The 23493-nt window shown below is 40.1% G+C and overlaps 2 protein-coding genes across 3 annotated transcripts; one reads left to right on the plus strand and one right to left on the minus strand.

The window, feature by feature from the left end:
* The first annotated feature begins 6377 nt into the window (after positions 1–6377).
* LOC132989767 (glutaminase kidney isoform, mitochondrial-like) lies at positions 6378–20550 on the plus strand. Of its 2 annotated transcripts, none has more exons than XM_061057602.1 (18): positions 6378–6706; positions 8560–8647; positions 10255–10376; positions 12572–12701; positions 12783–12862; positions 13658–13821; positions 14258–14316; positions 16163–16195; positions 16301–16359; positions 16448–16514; positions 16630–16680; positions 17218–17394; positions 17496–17627; positions 17704–17796; positions 17933–17994; positions 18940–19016; positions 19106–19169; positions 19253–20550. In XM_061057602.1, the coding sequence occupies exons 1-18, from the start codon at positions 6495–6497 to the stop codon at positions 19407–19409; spliced, it is 1827 nt and encodes a 608-aa protein (XP_060913585.1). In that variant the 5' UTR covers positions 6378–6494; the 3' UTR covers positions 19410–20550. The 2 variants fall into 2 exon arrangements, with proteins under 2 accessions (XP_060913585.1, XP_060913584.1); XM_061057601.1 differs by having other exon boundaries at positions 6378–6703; positions 8554–8647.
* Positions 20227–22115, minus strand: spryd4 (SPRY domain containing 4). The gene is made up of 2 exons (XM_061057603.1): positions 21956–22115; positions 20227–21366 (listed from the first exon to the last, which is right to left on the minus strand). Exons 1-2 carry the CDS (start codon positions 22086–22088, stop codon positions 20825–20827), a joined length of 675 nt encoding a protein of 224 aa, XP_060913586.1. The 5' UTR covers positions 22089–22115; the 3' UTR covers positions 20227–20824.
* Positions 22116–23493: the final 1378 nt, after the last annotated feature.

The raw sequence follows: 23493 nt of genomic DNA on the forward strand, positions 1-23493 counted from the left end.
GTGACAATCAGACAAACTTTAGCATTGTCTCCATTAAATGATCTAGAATGAGAAATGTGTTCTAAGTTTTTGAGTTATATGTTTTCTTGACCTGTCTTTGCACACCTGGGTCAGTATATTTTTGAAAACTTAGATGGACTCGCAAAGTAAACCAAAGTAACAGGTAACCTGATCACTGAACTGAAATGTTTAGTAAAGGCAAATTGCGTGTATACTCATCAAATATTGCTTAAATGATTACAGACAAAGCAACGTTGCATTCCTCTGTTTTTTCCATGGCTACACCTAGGAATCATTTCCTATATGGGACTCCTCCAATATTCCTAGAGAGGATAGATAAAATAGAAGCTTATGAATGAGATGCCACTTTCAGTTGAAACCTTAGCTCATGAGAACCCACAGTGGGTCAGCAGGGTTGTTTGTTTCCGTCTAATCTCTTGGATTATGGATTAATCTGCAGCTCCTTGGGCAACCCGCAAGTTTTGACCTGACCAATCAAGAGTGCAGTTATTTCATGTTCAAATTGCATTGCAGTCAAACTTTCTGAGAGCCTTGTCTGTTTGGACAAAGACCATTGACAAGAGGTTGTGAGTTCCCCTTTAAAGAACAATCCTGCTGTGGTTTGGATTAAAGGACATTTCCCTCAAGATGGATCTAAATTGTTCCTATTCAGGGGTTAGATACTGTCTTTATGCCTATGTATTCTATATCTGTAGATTTGTCCTCACATATACACTAACCTCTTTAACAGGGTTTATTTATATTAATAGCAAAATTCCTGACAAAATAGCAAATCTATGCCAATATTAGCTATTGTGAAGCTGAGCCAGAATGGTGATGAAACGTCTGTGTGATCTTTATCATGTACCTCTCTCTACATAGTCCAGGTGAGTGAGCTTGAAAGGGGGTCTTTGTCATGGGAGAGGCACAGTAATTCCAGGGTCACGACTTCTCGAGAGCCCCCCTCATTCCACATACAGGAAAGAAAGATTTGAACAACGCCTCCTCATTTAAGCATTCATCACGAGGAGTTGTTTGGTGGATTGAAATTATACTATGTTAAACGCAGAAGTTGTCCATAAAAAAAAATAAAAAAAAGGTAGGACAGAAGGTTCATTCTGGTTTCGTAGGATCTTTTGGTTTAAGTTAATGAGGCACCACAACCAGTGTGGATGCTGACGAGTCCACCAACGAAAACATTTCAGGAATTTACCCTGCCAGTTACCCAGCTGAATCAATAATAGGTGGTCTTTAAACAATTAAGAGAGTATACAGTGCCACTAAAAACTGCGTCTAGTTTGCTGTGTCTGGTCAAGTCTTCTAGTTTGCTGTGTTAGGTCAAGTCATTGTTGCTGCATGACGTTAAGCAGTTTTGCTATAAAGGGATTCAATTTGAAGAATAAGAGAAAGCTTATATATTACTGATGTTAACATCAGTATGCTATAAAACCTCTTGGAAAAACGCAAGACTCTACTCTCCTCCCCTAACCCTAATCCAAAACTAACTAGAGAACCAAAGCAGAGCTACCTTCAAATCATACACAATCATTTTAAAACTGATTTGTGGAAAAGAGTTGATTGAGTTACACCAGAAGCATTTACTCTGAGGAACAAACAGAAATCACAACCAACCAAGTGGGATGTATAGCATCCTTCAAATTAAATCGAAAAAAACAGCAAGAGAACCCAAAGAGAGCTACCTTCAAATCATACATTTATGCTTGAATGAAAAGAGATCTATTAAAAAAGTGTTTATTAGGCCTCTTGAGAAGCCTCTACACTGAGGGAAAACAGAAACCAGAACCAAAGGAGACTCTAGATATGACTGCTGCAATTTATAGCATCCTACAAGATCAGAGATGTGTAATCTAAATACAACAGCCCAGCTGAGAGCAATCATTCAACATTCATCCTCCATAGTTCTCTTTAAAACCATGTTGCAGTAATGTCAGTGAAAGCAACTTTGACTATAGATCTGTATCAGTGTACAGCAGGAATACTGAATTCACTTCAGCCCCACACATCCTTTTTCTCTGGTGCTCTGACTGTATGCTGCCTTCTGCCGTCTCCCAGCACACACAATAGGCCTCTGTGTGCACGGCCTGCGGAATGCTGCGAGATGGCAGGGCAGTGGGATAGCTGCATGGTGAGGATGGGGGTTGGTGGGCGAGGAAGGGTGTGGAAGCTCGGAGGATGAAGGAGGAGGGGGAGGTTGGTTTGAGGGAAGGGGAAGGGGAAGAGATGGCATGTGACGGACGGAGGGTGGTGATGGGGGGGCTGACCTTTCACAACTGTACGGGTGCACAGAGGCTCCAGGGGTCTAGAAGGTGTCTAGGTTTCGGCACAGTGACCGCAGGGGAGGGGTGGCTTTGGTCCTCTGTGTACACACAAACCAGGGACAGCAGGGTAGTCAGCACCTATGACAGGGAGAGGAGAGGACAGACACGTCCTCAATGTGTAGTGTCCCTCCTTAAAAACTTACTCAGATGTTCAGGCTGTAATTAACAAAAGGGAATCATCAGAGGAGAGTTTTGTTACTGGTGGCTACAACACTCACAAAGGGACATTGTTACTGTAATCAAATGGCTGTTCATGTGGCTCAAAAAAGAGTCAACCTAAGGAATGAAACTATTTAATTAGTAAAAAAACAACATTAAAAACACATTCAATTTGTTTAATAATCAACCAAACACGTCTTAATAGCCCCGCTAGCGCCCCCCTGAGGCTTTAATGCCTCTAACATGCATGAAAGAGACATCAGAGCACTGATCTGTAAAACTCTTTTTTTAATGAAAAATTCAGAATCAACTTGCTTAGCTGCTGGGGGCCCTAAAAGCCTGACTCAAGGGCAGCTTCAGAGCAAAGAGTCACTTTCTAATTAAATCATAAAGGCTTTTTGTTTGTTCAATGGCTATTTTAGGACATCCCAGGTCCGTTTGACTTGGCCCGACTTTCAGCAATTTTTGCTCAACTCTATAAGCCTCCAGAGGACATAAGAGGTCTGCATGTCTGCTCAGCTTTTACTGTATCCAGCCGTTGTAATATTCATGCACTGATTATAAATGGTGTTGTTTTAATGTTACCATTATGTTATCACGGCAGTTTTTAAGAAAACAACAATTTCAGTTTTTTAAGAAAACATGTTATTAGCTTTCACACAAGTTGATATGCTTAAAAAACAATATTCTGACAGGAATTTATCAATGAAAACTACTAAAATGTTAATTTTTTAAAGCAATGTATCACTTATTTTATTGTGGCTCGTGGGGGAGATCAGTATATTTAGATACAAGTAGGGAGGTCTCCAAGGAAGAAAGGTTGGGAACCACTGTTTGGCATTGTTTGTCAAAATAGGGTTCTCAAGCGCCAGGTAGCGCAAGGGGTTGTTAGGGAAACTTAAGAGAAGAGAGAAGGGGAACGGAACAAAAAATAAAAAACTGTTTGTGACACTGACATTTAATTTGTTGACGTTATAAATCACTGCATCTCGGAGTGTATGTTCTCTTACAATGTGAATATTTCAATTAAGAAAAAACAAACACTAGCATCGAGCAGCCGTTACAGATGATGCAGACTTATCAGAACATTGCTGTATCACTGAAAACTAACTTCCTACATCCTCTGAAAATTGAAAGTTAAAGAGCAATGTTATATTTGCCATGGTGATTTACAAATTTAAGACATTTCGCTAGAGAGGGGTCCCCGCTAGAGGCTAATGCTATATGGGGGTCCTTGGCATGGCAAAGTTTGGCAACCCATTTTCTAGGGCCATTAATTATTAATTTCTTATGTTTTGACATAATTTTTATGTGGTGAATCATTGTCAAAATGTTGAGAAGTCACAACCCTAGCAAGCCTCTGTCAATCCTTTGGTAATAACCCACTTCTGTAAGAAGTATCCTTCACATAATATGATAGAGATATAGAGAGCTAGATAAAGAGAATGAACACTAGACCTTCTCTCTATTTCTTCTTCTGCTTGTGCGCCATTATGTGTGTCAGGGTCAATTTGGAGACGAGATGGAATTCCTCTCACTCTGGGTGGCACCAGGATAATTATCCTTTAATTTGAGCAAAGCTTTTAACCATGCAACAATGCACCAATCCATTAAACCTCTACTCAACAGTTTCTATCAAGGAGCCTCCTTTCACCACGTACTGTCCATGCATCTTTTCAAGTTAGAATCATTACGCTGCAGGTAGTCTGCGGTTTTACAGAGATGCAGATTTGATGTGTAACTGAAACTTGAAAATGGGTTAAACGAAGGTGTCTTAGGCCCATTGTCCCTGCGGTAATAAAATCATCATTTAACATAAAATGTATGTGGTAGCTTGAGTTGACTGTGTTTCAAAGCTGATTTGGAAAAATAAGCATGCATTAATACTGAGAAAACTTAAGTGTAATTGCTTTAATGTGGCTCGAACAGGCTGATAATGAGGAGAAGTATTGTGCCCCAGTGTTTCAAATCCCTTTCAAGAAGCATTACTAAATAAAGCTTTGAATGACGATTGAAAAGCTACATCTCTGGCCATGTCTTTTTAAGTTCATAGATGTTGTCAAACAATCTGTATCTTATGTCTGTTTTATGATCCCAAGTAGAGTTTTTATCAAAAAGAATCCTATTCCAGTCAAATTTCAACAGTTACTACACCTCTTCCTTCCTAAAGTCTCCCAAAACTGGCTGTCCAAAGTGGTCTCTAAGCCAGGGCTTTATCCAGACCTCCAGATTACTGAGCCTGAATCAAAGCACCAGACCCGGTATGTTTCTTTTCCTGTGTGAGGTGGAGGGGGGAGAGGTTAAGTTTGTGCAGGCTCGGTGAGTGCGGCAAGGGGGGCTTTCTCACGTAAGACGGAGGATGAAGGGACAAAGGTGGCATTCATTGGCCCAGGAATGGAAAACATTTTCGCCTGAAAACAGAGAAGGTACAACCGGCAGAGGTAGTGCAGAGAGGCCATGGGTTAGCATACACCCCTTTGGAGAAGTCACTCCTAGAAATGCAGAGGAGACCACCAGCACCTGATTGAATCCTTGTTTATTTGGTAATGGAGATAATATCAAGTCACCCTCAAGGGTCTACTTGGAACCTTAATAAAGGTAGAATGTGAATGTTTAGCATGTGCACTGTGAAACTGAACACGAGTGTTGTGGTTTATCGCCAGAATTCTTGACCATCACCTGAATTATTTAAATTGCCTCCAATTCAAATACAACATAGAAACATTTAGAAATATTTAGCAAAATGTGATTCAAAAATGATGACTAGCAAAAGAGTCAAATTTCCACTTGACTTCCCAGTAGATGCTCAGTCGCAGTCAGCAATTGTTGCACTGAGGGGCGTCTCACACAGCAGTCAATATCAAAGGCCGGAAGCCAAGAACTAAAACTCCAGAGATCAAAAAATTATAGAATAAATTGTGTTTGAAGCACCGGGAAACCTGCCAAGAAACAAAACCTTTGGAGAGGAAGGATCTCAGACATCCAACTGTGATGTGTCCTCTTAGCAGAACAACAGTCAGGGAAGAAAGACTGACCTGAGTAGAGGGTCCTGGGCCGAGGACGCCACCTAGAGGACGAGATAGTAAAAAAATGAATAGTGTCAGTGTTAGAAAATCACCATTGGGTGTCGCCATCTTACAGCAGTAGAAAGGGTTCTCTGGTGGCAACATGACTTATTAACGTTTTACATTATTTACCAGACTACAGAAAAAACTAACATCTGGATATTTCATCACCAGTCCATGATTAAATTAAATCACTAAAATACATAAAAGACCAGGACAGATGGCATATATTTTTTTTAATGATGCAGATAATGAAACATATTTTCCCATAAGCCAAAAGTAAAATCATCATCATTGTTGTCCATTGTTACCACAATCATCAAATAGAGAAATAAAAACAACACCTCGGCATTTAACAAATGCAGACAACATTGCATCAAGTTTTGTGGTGGTTTTCAGTGACCTTATTTCTGTGATAACTAAACAAACTTTTATGCTGGCATACAGCCATGTGTCTATATCCAGTTGATATAAAATGCTGCAGTGTTTGGAGAATGAAGTTTGTGTGCGGGTTAAGGTTTGTACTTACATCCCTGCCTTTCAGTCTATATAAAAAAAATGTAGGGCAAAACTTTCAAGTGACTTTATTCACCACTACATTTTCTATGATTTCAAAGATTAACTACCCAGCAATCAGAGTCTAAGTAAAGCGTAAGACATTTAGAAAGGGGTTTTCCAGCTTTATATTCAGTAGCTGAAAGTCATACCGGCAGCTTCTGGTTATTGACCTCACCGTCTGAACCAGGTTGTCAGTGTCACAGCCCCGCCCCCCGAGCAGCAGCCTCTACTTGATCCAGTATTCAAGACAGCAGCTGCTATTAAAGCTCTGAGGACCAAGGGTGACTGTCCACAAGATCGCTACATATCAACCACTGTGGGGGGGAGAAAAAAAAACTTGTGTATTATTAACGAGAAGGCCCTACTTATCACAATGCATTGCCTGAAAAGTCTGAGGACAGCAAACCCGGGAGTCTTGCAGCTATTTAAAAATGCAGGAATCTCCGCCAGAGTTGGAGCTGACAGCATTGTCTTGTCCAGGACGCAGCAACCTGTACCTCTCCCCGGCTGGGCCGCAGCATCACCCCACACCCACAGAGCCTTTCATCAACAGACGGGCCCTGATGTGGACCAAGGGCAGCCAAAGTAGGTCACAGTTGGCTCTCTCTCTCTCTAACCGAGTAAATCACCATTAATCAACCACAATTTTAATTATCAATATTCAGAATTTCTTACTCAGTTTCAAACACTCTCCCACATTATTTAATGACACAGCTGTACGCAGTCGTCTGTGTGTCAGGGGTTATATTGTCAAACTTGTATAAATGTGATGTTATAAAACATTGGTTTTCAGTCTCACACCAGAAGTTCTGATTACAGTGACCATTACTGTGAATATTAATGACAATGACAAGGCGGTAGGAAGTTACTGCGCCCAGCTGAGAAAAAGTCCTGTTAACTTTTCCCCTCTTCTTTTTTATATATTTTTTTTATATATTTATTTTCCAGTATTTATGCTCTCTCCCTGCAAGCTACTTTAGGCTGACTCAAAGTAAAAGAGTGCAATTGCTTTGAATTATGCTGCCTTCATGTACTCCTCGGAAATATCGAATTTCGGAGTTATAAGCACATGAACGGGGCTCCAAAGTCGTCATTACGATAGAGACATTTCGATTATTTTGTTGTGACCATAGACTGTAATTTTTGTGATGTTATTGATGTCAGAATTTTCTTTGGTCAAAAATATATATATGTCATTTGATTATTTTGTTCATATTATCAATCATTTATTTTTAGATTTTACACATTTATAAATAGAATAGGCACAGGGGCAACACACAGTATATGCTAACAAGCCTAATTTAAGCAATAAAGCTAGCTAAGCAAATATTAGCTATAATGTTTTTTAAAGTCCCCATGAGAACTGAACTATGAGAGTATCCAATGCCATGTTGTGACGCATTTCCAATTGAAAAAGGACAGAACCTATGGACAGAACCAATGACATGATAAAAGGCGGAACATAACATTGGGATGAATTTAATTGGATCATGAGCTTCGACAAAGCTTATCAATTGGTCAAAAATGTAGTGAACGCCCCCCGAGTGCAGGATGGGTCATCATCAGAAGATACGATTATTTTGATGTAAAAAATACTCAGATAAAGCTTTATTGAAGTATATAAATGATATGTTAACACTGGACCTATGGATTAAAACTGGTAAAAAGTATTCTGTCATATCACAGAGAAATTAATTTACACTTCAGCTTCATTCCTGAAACATATGCTATGTTGTTCATTCTGCCACTGAAGCTCAAACTAGCTCTCAACTACTTGCGTTTGGAAATAAACGATCAGCCATGAAAGAACAGCGTCCATCTAGTGTCCATTTTTTGCATTTTTCCAACCAGAGGACTGGAATGTGTGTATCATCGTAACGACTGCACAACTGAGTGTTGATATTTCCAAAGAGCACATGAAGGCAGCATTAACCTTGTCAAGAAACTTCACAATCAACCACATTCATTAAAATTAAAATACACTTTTGTTTTAAAGTAAGTTAGTGGGATAGAGTAATTGTGTTAAGTACGATAGAAGTAGTTGTTTGAATATGGTTGTTTCACTCGAGGAGTAACAGTTTTATTTTTTCAATTTCAGCTCACTATAACATCCCAAATGTGAATACAAATAAAAAAAAAGAGGTATGCATATTTTAGCTATGCCAGACCCAAACCATACAGATGCTTGTGAAAAAATAGGCCAAATATGAACCTCATATATTTGATGTATGTTTTATGTACATGTAGTCATGGACTAGAGTTCTTCTCTTTTACACTTAGTTTTTGTGAAGAAGTAGGTCAGTGGCATGAGCTTTGCTGTCCTTCTATCTTGCCATGTTGTGTACACAAAGGTTGACACACTGGTCATGATTTTCAGTTGAAACATAGGAGTCAGTCTAACTTTAAAGATTACAGTAATGTTGTGTTTGTTTAAACAGGAGCCGGTGGATGTCTAGTATGGAGGATCTACTTTTCTACACCATAACTGAAGGCCAAGAGATGATCCCCCTCTCCCAGTTCATCTCTGTGAGTCAACACAGCATGGTCACTACTCCTCCGTCATGCAGAGGACTGTTTTGTTTTTCCGTGGCATTTGTGGACATACAAATGAACCCAGACTTCCCCGCAGTAGTATTGCATTTCCTTACAGCACCTCTGACTTTAGGAAAAATCAACCTTGGAGCGTGACATAGGAGCACACTTTAGGAATCTAGAGCGTCTCCAGCTGACTGCAGGGTCAAGTGTTAAATGTGTTTGCTACTCTCTTATGTAACAAGACTAGCTAAATATAGTAGGTGTGACACTGCAGTAAGCACACGAGAACAACACGCAGTTTTCACATTGTATGTAATTTATTTTTGGCTTTAATTATGATATTTTATAACTCGAGTCTCTACAACCTAACTACATCTGAGGCATTATGTTTCAAAAACAGAACCTGAGGGCTTACTTGGCGACAAAGGTAGAATGTAGGACTACAAATCTTCCAACCATACTTGGGCCCAACACACAACCACACCCACACACATTAAACCCCCCCCCCCCCCCCCCCCCCCCCCCCCACACACACACACACACACACACGAAGATGTCACGCTTCTGTGAATCTTTGCCACAGCTCACATTTTCAGAGCCTTGTCAGGGGCCTGTTTTTAACTATACACTCGCAACCTTTGTAGAAGGCAGACATGGACAACTGGTGACCTCAGTGTCTATGGAAACTCAGTCATTTTAAAAAGGAGCATGCATTTCATAGAAGAGGCGTGTGTCAACACAGGTGGCTGTTTGTTTCAACACAGATGGCGGGAGGTGTTTGTAGAGGTGAATGGTTGAGTTAGGACCTGAATATTTACAGTCTATAGTTAGGACATACAGTAGATGGTGAAAGTGTAAAAAAGAAAGACCATCCTATCAAGTTTTCAGATAAATGTTTGCCCACATATTTTTTATTAAAAAGGAAATACATGTTTCTAAAAGACATGTTTAAGGCTATTGGATGCCTGTTTCTTTGTAGCAACAAATCAAAAGTAAAATATGTACTTTAAGGAAAATGTCACATTAAGTTAAATTAACTTGAATTGCACTGATATATTAAGGGTCCCGTGAGGTTTTTTTGACTAGTTATCAAAAATAAACACTTCAATTAACCTTCTTCTAAAGAAATATGAGTGCAGCTCCAGATTTAAGCATTTCTTAGAGCCCTGGAGCTAAAAAAAAAAAATGACTCACAGATCTACAACAACAGAAACCTTTCTGCCACGTGCTCGTTGTTCTCTTTGCTCCCAGAATCAGTTTTTAGATGATATGACTTTTAAAAAAATGGGGCCTCTTTAGTTTGGAGAGGCATGCACATGGTGTCCCCAAATAGAAGCATATGGTTCATACAGTGACTGCCAGCCTGATGAGAAACTTATCGGAGGGATTCCTGTCGTCATGCGGTCCATGCTTGAACTTCCTTCTTAGTCACACCCCTGAGCATTTGAAGTCCTATATCTATATATGCCATCTACACAAGTGTTATCCTGCTAAATAACATTACATAAACACATGCATGACCTTAAAAGTCTGATTATGTCTATCATCAAGGACTACCTTCTATTTGTATTAACCGCTGTTACCCCTGTACTCTCCAGGCTATGAGAAAAACAGGTTTGTTGACGTCTGACCCCCGGCTGCGTGACTGTGTCCATCAGATGCGGCTTTCCACGCGTGACTCTATCGGGCCCGTCATGATGGACAAGAAGCTCTTCAGAAGGTGAGAAAAGCCTTGTTTTATTTATGACACAAAGACGTAGTTATGCATACCATGCAGCAAGGGGTGAGTATTCAACTGCATGGGAAGAGTAGACAGAACATTGTGTGTACTTTTCAATCATTGTTCTCCACAAAATTGCAGCCTGATATTATTTTGCAAATGAACGTGAAGATGTTGCCACAAAAGGTGCTGAAACAGCATGACAGTTGAATGACAGGTAAGGGAAGTGTCTTAACATTAATTACTTTGAGATTATGTAAAAGAGTAATAGGAGGAGTAACCTGTGCTCAGCGCTATTTGAGTCCAAGAGCCTGACAGAGACAGGCGTTTTATGGCTGACAGCTGCCACTAACCAAATTCTCGTTTGCACATGCCAGCAGCGGAGCGTGTAGCAGGGCAGACGGTGTCCTCATAGCCTGGTAATGAAAGGGCATGATTCTGTTTGAGCTCCAGACTGCGGCATTCATTTTAGACATAGGGAATGAGCGGTTGTTTTATTATCTATGAATCGGCCTAATGTTGTCATGATTAATAACCTATAAATCTAAAACAATCTTGAAAATTCTCACTAGAATTTTCTTTAAATTTCTTCATTTGTCTTTAAGCCAGATTCTTAAACATCATGCAGACACATTATGATTTGTAAATGTAATGCACTATGTCTCGTCCCCGTCTTGGAACAGTCGCAGATTTCACAGTCTGGTTGTCAGTTGTTGAACTAAATCGGCCATATCCGACCTTTTTTATTTTTATAGCATGTTGAGGTTATCCTTTCCTAAAGAACACTTAAAAGCTCACTATAAATAAAGCTTCTAGAAATAGAGAGTGCTATCTCCCAACTTTTTTTTTGTGGAAATGACCCATATGAATAATGCAAGCTTTTTCCACTCTCTTCTGCTGGTGTCCCAAAATCTCACGCTAGCATCGCCTTGGATTAGTGAGGGCTGCGGGCCAGACATTTTAGCACAGACCGGCTGTGACAGAATGTACATAACTTTTCTTGGGACCATACTGCATTGCGGTCTAATTATAGCAGTTAAAATCTGTAATTCCCTTTTAGAACCTGCTGATATGGGCCGGTAGTGTTGTATATCCTCAGTGAGAGAGGGAGAGAGAGAGAGAGAGAGTGAGGGAGGATTGCGTGTCCCTTTGAATCCAACACAGTGAAGAGAAAGATGAATGCCCTTTAAAGAGTTGAGCATTTCAACTAAATTGAAATTGATTGGGGTTTCAGTTATACAAACATTTCTCACGCAGAGCGAATGCCAGTGATTGAGGTCAATTGAGTTTTTCAGTCAAAGTAGATTAACTTCTTTTTGAACCAGAATAAATGAACTCCAGGGAAAAAGGCAAAGTGTTTATGTTTATACATTTAGTCACTTTAGCCTTTTTCGCTGCCAACAGAGCAGAAGATTATAACATCCAAATTTAGAAAAACAATTTGCACTTTTCCCCCGTTTGTGCGAGGCATGCCCTTATTCAATTTAAGATTATTCCCTGTTTTCATATGTCTCAGTTCAAGCTCTCAACATCTTTTCCTGGGGTTAGTCCTACATGTGACAGATGCAAGCAAGCTCATGCCAGCCTCTGTCATACAATTTGGTCTTGTCCAAACCTAACATCATTCGGGTCTTCAATATTTAATGCATATTCAGAGATCAAGGGTCGAACCATTGAACCTTATCTATTTGTTTTTATCTATTTGGTGAACAGTACTATCCACCGGGATGTTTGATGTTGTTTGGCTGCGTTATATTTTTGTGTGTGGAATGTCTGACTATGCCGCTTAACTCATGAAAATGTTACTGCTTCATGTGCAAACTATGTGAAGTGGTAAATTCGTAGCTTGATCCAAAGGTAACTGGACTGGTTGACGATCTTGAAATATGAGCAAGGACTCCTAAATCAGTCCAGTTGCCTTGAATATACCATGACCTGGATGACTGAGAACCTACACAGATGTGTGAACTGGTGCTTTTTCTTTCTCTTCTTCTTTTGCTGTCCTAAAATACTTTCATGCGGTATTCATGCGGAATTAGTTCAATTGTTTACATGCAGTAGTTTTATTTTTTTGTGCATATTTATATTTAAATAACAAACGATACATTTAATACGTATTCTAACAACATCATCTGTATTTGAAGTTATTTGTGGTTCGGCTCATGACAACAGTTCCATCTTGTGTCCCCGTGTAGGTGTGTGGGAAACAACATCATGCTTCTAACCAAGGCTTTCAAAAAAAAGTTCATCATTCCGAACTTCGAAGAGTTTACTAAGCAGATCGATCAGATGTATGAGAGCGCACAACAGCAGGAGACCGGACAGGTAGGTGTCATACTAAAACACATAAATGAATACTGTTATGTATTTCACTTATAATAACATGTGTTTCATGCTGCCGTGCAGGTAGCTGATTACATCCCTCAGCTGGCTAAGTTCAGCCCTGATCTCTGGGGCGTCTCTGTCTGCACAATCGATGGACAGAGGTACAGTTACATCTCTAATTCTGTGTGTGTTTCCATTCTGAAAACCTCCACCATGTGTATAGAGTTCAACAGTGACTGCCCACTTATTCAGCGGCTCTGATTCCAGAAATGTATTTTCCCCATTCATAACCTTCATTGACATTTCACAAAATCCTTATATCAAGAAATTGAAGCCTGGAACCACAACAACCAGCTACCACCAATACTTTTGACTATAAAAAAAATACGATTCCGCACAAAAAAAACTTATATATCTTTTTTTTTACAAAAAGGCAAAGGTACAAAACTGTGTACCCCCACAATCCATTGTGAATGATACCACTTCTTCTTTTATGTAACTTTTGTGGTTGTTATAGTGTTTTGTGTTTGTTTAGTGTGCGGCATAACAAGGTTATTAGTATGGCAGTTAACATTTCCATGGTAACAGCGGGCTCCAACAATCAGAGGCGTCGCTGTGACACTCTATGATTCTGGGTGGTGTAGTACTTTTCCCCGATATCGCGACCAATAAACCATTTTCCCCTTAAAACAAGGTTGATATCATACAAACTTGTGTCTACTACAGGAGCATATACCGTTGTTTCACGCTCAGGTAGCTCAAGGTTTGTCTACCTTGGATGGTGATGACATAATGGCTAAAAATCAAATCTGCTACGGAGAAAATGTTACCTCTGGAACCACACTGTTGAGCTCTATTGCCTCACTAACACTCCATCATTTTTTCTTTTCTTTCTTTTTTTTTTGTACGTTTGTTTTTGTTTCTATGCATCTCCATCCCATCCTCATGTCAAACAGACACTCTGTGGGTGACACAAAAGTTCCCTTCTGTCTGCAGTCGTGTGTGAAGCCTCTGGAGTACGCCATCGCTGTGCACGATTTCGGCAGTGAACACGTTCACAACTTTGTTGGCAAAGAGCCCAGTGGATTCAAGTTCAACAAACTGTCCCTAAATGATGACCGTAAGTGATTAGACTTTATACTCCTGTATTTATCTCTGCACCTGAACAAATCAGTGACGATGACAGTGAGTGCATTAATGATTCATCCTGGTTCTGTAATGATGTCCCAATGATGTTATTTCAACATCTTCACAACTCTGGTCCCTGAACTTTTATTTTAATAGACTCTGATGGTTTGCAGAGTAAAGGTGAGAAATAATAACCCCTAATTTTGATAGAAAACTGCTTGTCCATAGGGACTTATAGACAAATGATGTACCATTTAATCACCACACTTCTGGAGGACAGGGTTTTCTTTTATGTGTTCAGTTTATAAGATGATGTGATTAGCTTGCTCTATGTTTCCCTCATGAAATATATCCTCTAATCTCAGCAGTTTATTGCCCGTGTGGTTTGTGGGCAATTGATTGAGTACATGATCTTGTCTTCCGTGCAGTTAAACCCCACAACCCGATGGTGAATGCCGGCGCCATCGTCATCAGTTCTTTAATTGAGGTAAAAATCTAAAGGCCTGTCAGCGGTGAAGACAATGATTATCACATCACATGCTTAGTGAAAGCAGACGTTTCCATCAAGAATGTACACAAACACACCTTTGGTTGTCCTTAAAGCTTTTTTTGTAGATTTTTCTCGGATGAAAAATCAGATTCCTGCTTTCTCCAAACAGTCTATCGTATCACTCATTGAGAACAGTTGCTGTGGAAAATGTGAAAACCTTGACTAGTGAGTCAAAAAGTTAATTTTGCACCGCGGGTAAGCTGTTATGTTCCAGTACGAGAACTCTTCCTCTCGTGTTCGTTTTGACACATTATACTCAACAAAATAAATACCGAACTCGTGACACATGCATTCACACGTGAGAGCCCTATAGGACTCACACGAGCATTTGAAATCTGCTTGCAAGAAAGTCATTGTGAAATCTGACTCCGCAAGTGTTTGCAGTGTGTGGAAAGAGTGTGTTTATCGCATTTACAAAACTAGCACCAGTATAAAACAAAGGGAAGTTTTTCCACTGAATTATAGAGAACCAATGCGCCATTAAGACACAATTTATAATGCTGCAAACTTTCTGTTTTTGATTATTATTAAGGATTTGACAGCCTAAACGATTCCCCCATTGGACTGCGTTTAATCCCTGTGGTACAGTTTCCTGAAAGTGAAGCTATTTGCTTCTTTTGGATATATATGCCAATAGAAAATATAGGAAACTTAATTTTATGCAAGGAGAGGCAAAGCAACGTCATCTAAATTGCACATTTCATGCGCAAAGGCTTTACACAGGGAAGAGATGGTTAAACTAATACAAGGCTAAAGTTTCAAAATAAATAATTTGCTACCATCTGTGTTGAACTCTGTGAACTAAGTCAACACTGAAGTTTGAGGTAAACTGTCACCAGCTGATCTCGTCTACTGGCTGGTCATTTGATGTCAGCTGCTGGACTATGGTCACCATCATCTGACTGAGCAGCCACCAAACTTATCAGTGAGCTTTGGCCTGAATGTAAGACTTGCGTGCAGGGTTTTAAATCAAATAAGGCTGTTTCTGTTTCCTTTGTGGAGTTATCCTGAAGTTCCCCAGCTGGCAGAGGAGATACTGTGGACCTCTTTATCATAAGTGGGTCAGGTTCAACAGCGAGGGAGAGACTCTGTGTTTGGGCTGACAGCGAGGGCGTGTGTGTGCTTCTGGCCAATTACAGCCCCCGGATCTGAAGGAGTGTAAGCCACCCATGTGAACAAGCTGTTGCATGGAGTAGGACACTGTGGTTTACATACATGTACATAAATTACATACAATTTATAAACATACTGAAGCGCTTAAGATTGATATTCTACCCACTGGACAAAGATGGTGCAAGTCCTGTTGGATCAGTGTGATGTCATGTGAAAATTAAAATTAAAGACTTCAATAAATGAAACGTAAATGTCCCTAAACTATCCTGCAGAGCAACTTCCTGTAAAGAAATAAAATCCCCTCCTTTCTCGGCCATTAAACCTCAGGTAGTCTCTTTAACTCAGGGTAACATTTGAAATCATGTGGAGTCATTAAAAAAAAAACGAATGTGACCGCCGTCCCAGTTTGGTAGCTTTTACGACTCGGTTATGATCCCTAACTGGTCTGTGAAATCCAAGCAGGCCATAAACAGCCTCCAGGCCACATGGACTGACAGGCAGAAAAAACATTACGTACACAACATACCTCAATGCCCAGGCACAGGTTGGTCCCACCATGGGATTATGTATAAGTACTCAAACACTGCCATCTATAGGGACTCAGTAAATCTCGGCATTAAGGAGCTTGCTGTATCAGATGGTGATTTTTCTTTTCTTTTTTTGTTGACAGCCTCATTCCAAAAAGGCCCAGAGGTTCGACTATGTAAGAAAAACCTTTTTTATTTTAACCTTTATTATTTTAACATCACTTATTTGTTTGGTCTCCCGTGTGGAAACAACTGAACCACGTGTAATTATGTTATTACAGGTGATGGACTTCTTGAAAAGCATGGCTGGTACAGAGTTTGTGGGCTTCAGCAACGCAACGTGAGTGCACGGTGCTTAAAAAAAAATGCACACTATTAATCTTTCTATTTTGAAATACAACTTTCTCAAACCTGTTCTGTTCTTGCAGCTTCCAGTCAGAGAGGGAGACTGGGGATAGGAATTTTGCAATTGGTTATTACCTCAAAGAGAAAAAAGTGAGTTTTTGGGGTGTTTTATGTTTCGTAACAAATACATCAGGTGCTTGCAAAGTGTTCAGAAAAATAAAAAATTAGCCTCAGTATGTACTGACCTTGATCTAACTCCTCGCAGTGCTTTCCTGAAAATGCAGACATGATAGCAGCCCTTGACTTCTACTTTCAGGTAAGACGCTTTAATAATGTAGTATTCTGTGAATCAACAATCATTAAAAGGTTTGACAGTTTCGGGTGATAAGTGTGAGCTGTCAAGAGTAGGAAAGGAAGATTGATCCCCATCCCATTTTCTTTTCGTTCAATATAAAGCTACAGCCATGAGGCAATTGATGTAGTTTAGCATAAAGCGTCCACTAGTTGCCTGGTAACCGTGACCGCAGGACTCCAGGAAGTCACTTTACCCAGCCAAGAAAAAAAGTCTTGTGCGTCCATACTCTAAAAAGCAAACAGACTAAACAGCTAAAATGTAATATGTTAGTGCTTGGAACATCTTTTTAACCTTTAATACCAAGCTAAGATAGCTAGTGTCCCATGTTAGCAGTCTTCATTCTAGGCTAAGCTATGGTGCCCAGCCGCTGACTGCATCGTGGTATTATGCAATAATCTTCTCGGCTAATTCTTGGCCAAAATACGCAGACTTTTTCTGTAAAAGTGATTTGTATGCATCTGAACAACATTTGTTATTTTACTTCTTTAACAATTTCAGTTATGCTCCATTGAGGTGACTTGTGAGTCAGGAAGTGTCATGGCTTCCACACTAGCCAACGGGGGTATTTGTCCAACCACAGGCGAGCGTGTGCTGAGCGCCGAAGCCGTTCGAAACACCCTGAGTCTCATGCATTCCTGTGGCATGTACGACTTCTCAGGCCAGTTTGCCTTCCATGTGAGTCATCTGTTTTGACATGTTTTTTTTGCACCAGTTGCCCTGAGTTGCTCTTGTGTGAATTCTTAACTTGAATATCTTTGCTTGCTCCTCATGCTCAGGTGGGCTTGCCTGCTAAATCTGGGGTCTCAGGCGCTGTTCTGTTGGTGGTCCCTAATGTCATGGGCATGATGTGTTGGTCTCCACCTTTAGATCGGCTCGGAAACAGTGTTCGTGGAATTCACTTCTGTCAGGTATTCAGGAATTCAGGAATTATTCAATACATGCATATTTCAAATAGTCCATCCTTTTAAACATTTGATTCCATAGGATCTGGTGTCCCACTTCAACTTTCACAATTATGACAACCTGAGACACTTCACAAAGAAACACGACCCCAGGAGAAAATCAGATGGCGATCCAGTAAGTTCAGTGCAACAAGCATAAAGGCTGCAATTATCACTCAGACTAGTAAGAAACATGTTTGCTCCATGGGGTTATATAACTCATTCTGAAACAGTCCACTACTACACTATAATGATTTATTTTTGATCCATAGCACAAGTCAGTGATAAACCTGATGTTTGCAGCCTACAGGGGTGACGTCGGTGCGCTAAGAAGGTAAGAAAAAAACCCAAATCATTGTGTTTTATTTTTCAGTTGAGTAAACAACAGTTGGACGACGCAAACTCAAAGAAACACTGATCCACTTTTTCACTCTGATGTTGATCATTAGATTGAAGGAATTGATACCACTTTCATATCCGTCAGATAAAAATGTAACTGGAGCCGGGGGCAGCTTCACTTGGCTTAGCTTAGTGTCAAGGCTGAGAGCAGGCAGAACAGCACGCCGCATAACTAGTCTGTTTACCAGCATGGTTTCGTAATCTGTACACAAAACAACAGCTAATCACATTTCACATTACTAAACATATGAGCTCTGGAACTTCCATTGGACTGGTTTGGTTATATTTTAAGAGAGCAAGGCTAAGCTTTATTTATTTACATTTGAACCTTACCTGATTTGCTTTAAGGGCTGCACGGCGGTGCAGTGGTGAGCTCGCAGCGAGAAGGTTCCTGGTTCAAATCCCTGTCAGACAGGGCCTTACTGTGTGGAGTTTGCATGTTCTCCCCGTACATGTGTGGGTTCTCTCTTGGTTCTCTGGCTTCTTCCCACAGTCCAAGCACCCGTAGGTGTGCATAAGAGTGTGGCTGGTTGTCTGCCTCTATATGTCAGCCCTTTGATTGACAGACCAGGTTGTACCCCGCCTCTCGCCCAATGACAGCTGTTTCCAGTTTGTACATGAAATTCATTATATCTAGTTTTGAAATGAGTGGGAATTGCTAGTTATATATTTTGATACTTTCACAATCCACCATGGCCCGCTCTATAATAGAAAAGATGTAGAAACTCAGGTACGACAAGGTGGGACCTTTAACAAGTTCTTCACTTATCTAAGTGCAGGGCTACTCAGCACAGTTTGACAGTTTGCTGTCAACCGTTAACCTTTTCGTACGTCTTTTCTCTCCTCTACTCTGCTCCTTTTGGTTTTTTCACCTCTCCAGGTTTGCCCTTTCAGCTGTGAACATGGAGCAGAGAGACTACGACTCTCGCACAGCGCTCCACATTGCTGCGGCAGAAGGTGACACCTCATTACAAGTTTTTTCACGGTTCAATAATCTTGGCTTGGATATTCAAACAAGAACAAATTGATCTATTTTTGTCTTTCAGGTCATTTAGAAGCTATTATCTTCCTAACTGAAATATGTAAAGTGAATCCCCACATGAAGGACAGGTAGAAATTTGATTTTAAATAATTTAATCTATTCAAAAATGATTTGAAAAAATGTTTTTTAATTACATTGTGTTGTTTATCAGATGGGGAAACACGCCTGTTGATGATGCCATCCAGTTTGGCAATGGAGTGGTTGTTACTCTGCTGCAAGAGTACCAGAGTATTTACGATGAAAGGGAGCCCCATGTGGACACAGAAGAACAGAAGCCCTCACTGGATACATTAAAGAGCCTTGCTTAAGGGGTTATGAGGGTTTCTTGAGAAATATTCATCCATTTTAAATATGCACCTGAGGGGACTGAAAGGCGGCAGATTGATTTAGGAACATGAAAAATTGATGGGATTTTCTTAAATGTAAAAGTAAATGTAACATACTGGTAAAAGAGGGATCATCCTTTAGACTGCTGAAAAGCTATAAGGTGCAATATGATGTCCCTCTAATGCATTTCTGCAGACTGGAGCAATAGTTCGATAGTGTGGAGCATCAACACAGCACTATATATACAAAGCCATGTGGCGCTGGAAAATGACAGTAAATTAAACCATGATTTGGTTTCCGTTGCAATATTAATGATCTGTTTTTCAGGCTTTGCTTCTGATTGAAAATGCCACCAAGATGTAAATATCTAGTATATATTCATTGTGCTTATTTATTTTTAAAACATTGAAATATATTTTTGCTTCATCAGCATTTCATTTAATCAGAAGGTTTTATGCCCCCTGTGTAATGATGGTATAAATATTCCCAAAGCTGCTTCATTATTATTCTACCTCTACAGGAGGGGTTTGATTGCATTTCAGCCTGTAGCAATAGAAGTACCACATCATAGATTCTCAGCTTGTGTTTACCTTGTTTCGTTCTTTTTGAGGGACTTTCTCTTTTATAATAAACGTGAGCTCATGTTTGTAGTTTCTTGGGAATCAAAGACTTATCTCCATGTCTCAGGTACTGGAAGAAAAACATTCTTAATATATAAAAATAACTTTTGAAAATCAGACACAGACATTTGAAGTGATCTTTTACAACAACAAAAAAAAAAGACATTAAAGCACTGTGCACCTTTGTCATCATCAAAATTTTGTTTGACTTCAATTCATTTTCTCAAATCCATTAATTTGACTGTTTAACCACGGCAATGATGATTCCTGAGCATGACATAAGCTTCAGTCTGTCCCTGTAAATATGTACTATCCTGCTGTAAATAAACGAGACATGTAGAAGTATTTTCATTGAAGTAATTTTATTAAACAACATACCGTTTGAACATGAGTTCAAACAATTTTGTTTTGTGTGTTGATATCAGCTTTGAAACTGGTAGGTATTGCAGGTACAGCATAAGACACTATGGCAGTTAATGATCGTCAAAAAAGAAAAGAAAAAGAGTAATACTTGAGGTATGCACAGAAACTGCATACGTGAAAAGACTGCCTGAGGCTGGACGGCATACATTAAGTATGAAGTTTCATTATTAAGAGTCATGAGTTTGAAACAGTACCACAGAAATTGAATAATTGTTTGCAATCACCCTGTAAATGATATCCACGTTGATATTGCTTTTTTTCTGCACCATATTGATGGTTATTGCCCATTTCTGAATGCAAGCCTGTCACCTTTTATGTCCACGATGTTTATCAGAATCATGGTTCATCCTCCGTCACTTCAGCCCCTCTGGCTCCTCCAGCCCAGAGTGTGTGAGCAGCTCCCCATCCCAAAGTCCAAAAGCAGGGCAGAGGGGAGCCTTGAACTGGACCCTGATGCTGTGAATGAGCCTGGGTTTTTCGATGTCCACAAGCCCCAGAAGGCCTTCTTCGAAGTCCAGCAGGAGCCCAACGCGGCCTGGCTTGCCCACCAGCGTCACAGGAACTATCTTATTGCTGGTCATAGCAAACCACTTGCGCTGAGCATAGCCGAACACCCAGGAGGAGCTGTTGGTACCCACGCAGTCTTCTCGGGACATTACGGCCTCGGCCACACCAAGACGGAATTCCTGAGACTTTTTGACCGTCACTTCCCAGTAATGTCGTCCGCTGCTGATCTTCTCATCGCCGAACACGACGGCCCAGTCCCGGAAACGCTCAGGGTTGCCCTGCACGTGGCTGGGGTCCATGCCCAGCATGCGGTAGATCACACCTGTGTCTTTTTTGAAGAGGTCCAGACTGCTATGGGCTGTTCGCTCATCAAGCCTGAACTGAACATCTGTAGAGAATCAGAGCAGGAGAAAAAAATATGACATTTGTTTATAGAAACCTCATGTGAGTGTCAGTGTCTACAAAATTGATCTGAATACTATTTATGGGCTTAACAGAGTACAGCAGGCATACTAAGGACTGACCTTCAATTAAACATTTATAACATATTTCAAAGTTTTCATATACAGTTTAGTTTAAAAAAAAAATGTGGCATGGAAAGAAAAGAACGGAGTAAAATAAAAATGTGAACTTTACTCCAGTATTCAAGTTTAAACGTCGACTATCACTCTCAGCCACAAGTGCGTAAACAAGATTTCAGGTACACGCATGCGCAATCGGCACTACAAAAAGACAGCCAAGGCTCGGTTTAAATTGACTTCCTCAGTCTTTGCCGGTCAGCATTAAGATGCGTTACTATGTTACCTCGGCTGCAGCCAGGTTACCGTTTTGTTTTATTAGGGGCAAACTAGCACAATAATAACATCAGTAATAAGTTGTCAGGCTGGGTTTCGCCTAAAAGGACATCGACCCTTGAGCTGCACTCACAATCTAACGTCTCTTTAACTAATGCTAACTTTAACAAAACATTTACTCACTATTCCCCATCGAGGTGGATATATAGCATCGTGTCGTCGGCAGGCTGACAGTCCGCCTGTGTTTAACTAGCACGGAGGTGACAGTCCGTCCCGCCAGGCGACAGAGACGAGCTGCATTTGTGGGTAGCGCCATGTTTCTCGCAGCTGCTGCCTCTGCTCACACATGTTTTCAGTTCCTTCTGCTTCTCAGTGCAGCGGAACGTGCTCTGCTTCCCCCTGCAGACCTGGGGAGGAACACCTAGACACCGCCACAGCAATGAAGCAGCACACATCAGCACCTCGGACAGCAGCCAGGCAAAACTGAAGTCTAAAAATGTGCAACAACGTCATCTCTCAGTAAGTGTGCCACTTCAACTAAAATGACCCTCACCAAAACATTGTTCACTCCCAGGATATTATAATTTAAAAATCTATATAAATCTAAAATTTTAGATTTTTGAAATGAAATGATGAAATATGTCATTAATCCCTGAGGGAAATTCTGTTTTACACTGTTAAATGATGGGCACATTTCAAAATGAATAAGATTGTTCAAATGAGATTTAGCAAATAGCGTATAAAAATCAAGTTCAGCATTTGGCTGTACACAAAACAACAATGGGGATGCATACTTACTGCCGATATGAAATGAAGGGACAGCTTTAGAGTACTAAAAGTCATGTTTGGATTTGATAACAAAAAGTAGCTTTTGGTCTCCTCAAGTCCTTACGGTGGTTTGTTGCTCTACAGCATTTACAGGAAATAAATACAGTGTTTTACTCAATTTCTAAACAATAAATCTTAGAGGAAGCTTAATCAAAATGTTTCTCCTTCACACATCAGATTTAATGTCAATTTCTGCATTGATTATAGCTATTCATGCTGGATTTTAGAACTGCTCCTCTGCACAGTCGTGGGACATTTAACGTCACCGATTTTCTTTTTCCATGCTGATGCATTTAAGATTGAAGAGCAATACATAATTTATGGCATGCAATAAATACTTTGTTGTATTAACAAAGCATGATTCAGCTTGTTGCACAGCCAGACACATTTTTCACAGCAGTATCCAGCTGTGGGGGCTAAATGTCATTGTTTATTTATGGTCCAATTAAAACAAGGTTTCTATCATTATTTAGCTGTTGTTTAGAGGCCTTCAACCTGTCCCACCTAAGATATACGTGCATATAGGATTTAATTATACATTGTCTATTTTTCTATCATAAGTTATGTTGTGAAGTCGGAGCCTGTTCATTCTGATCACCTGCATGCTTCGAAGCCAAGTCACATTCTTAATTGCAAATGTATGGCAAGAAATAATTTGGACTAGATTTTAATAACATATTCACTTAAAAAAAAAAAGCATAATCCCATATCGTACAACATAACTATTCTACATGGTATACTTCTTCAAATTAAGTGCCTTTGAAAAGACATCTTTGATGTTATCTGCCAATAAACAGATTATTTGCCACTATAACTAGTTTTGGACTCTTACTCAGACATAAAAAGCTGTTGTATTACTTCAACTTGTGCTATGGGTTGTTGTTTTTTACTGC

The sequence above is a fragment of the Labrus mixtus genome, chromosome 15 (genome assembly GCF_963584025.1).
Source record: "Labrus mixtus chromosome 15, fLabMix1.1, whole genome shotgun sequence".
Taxonomy (NCBI): domain Eukaryota; kingdom Metazoa; phylum Chordata; class Actinopteri; order Labriformes; family Labridae; genus Labrus; species Labrus mixtus.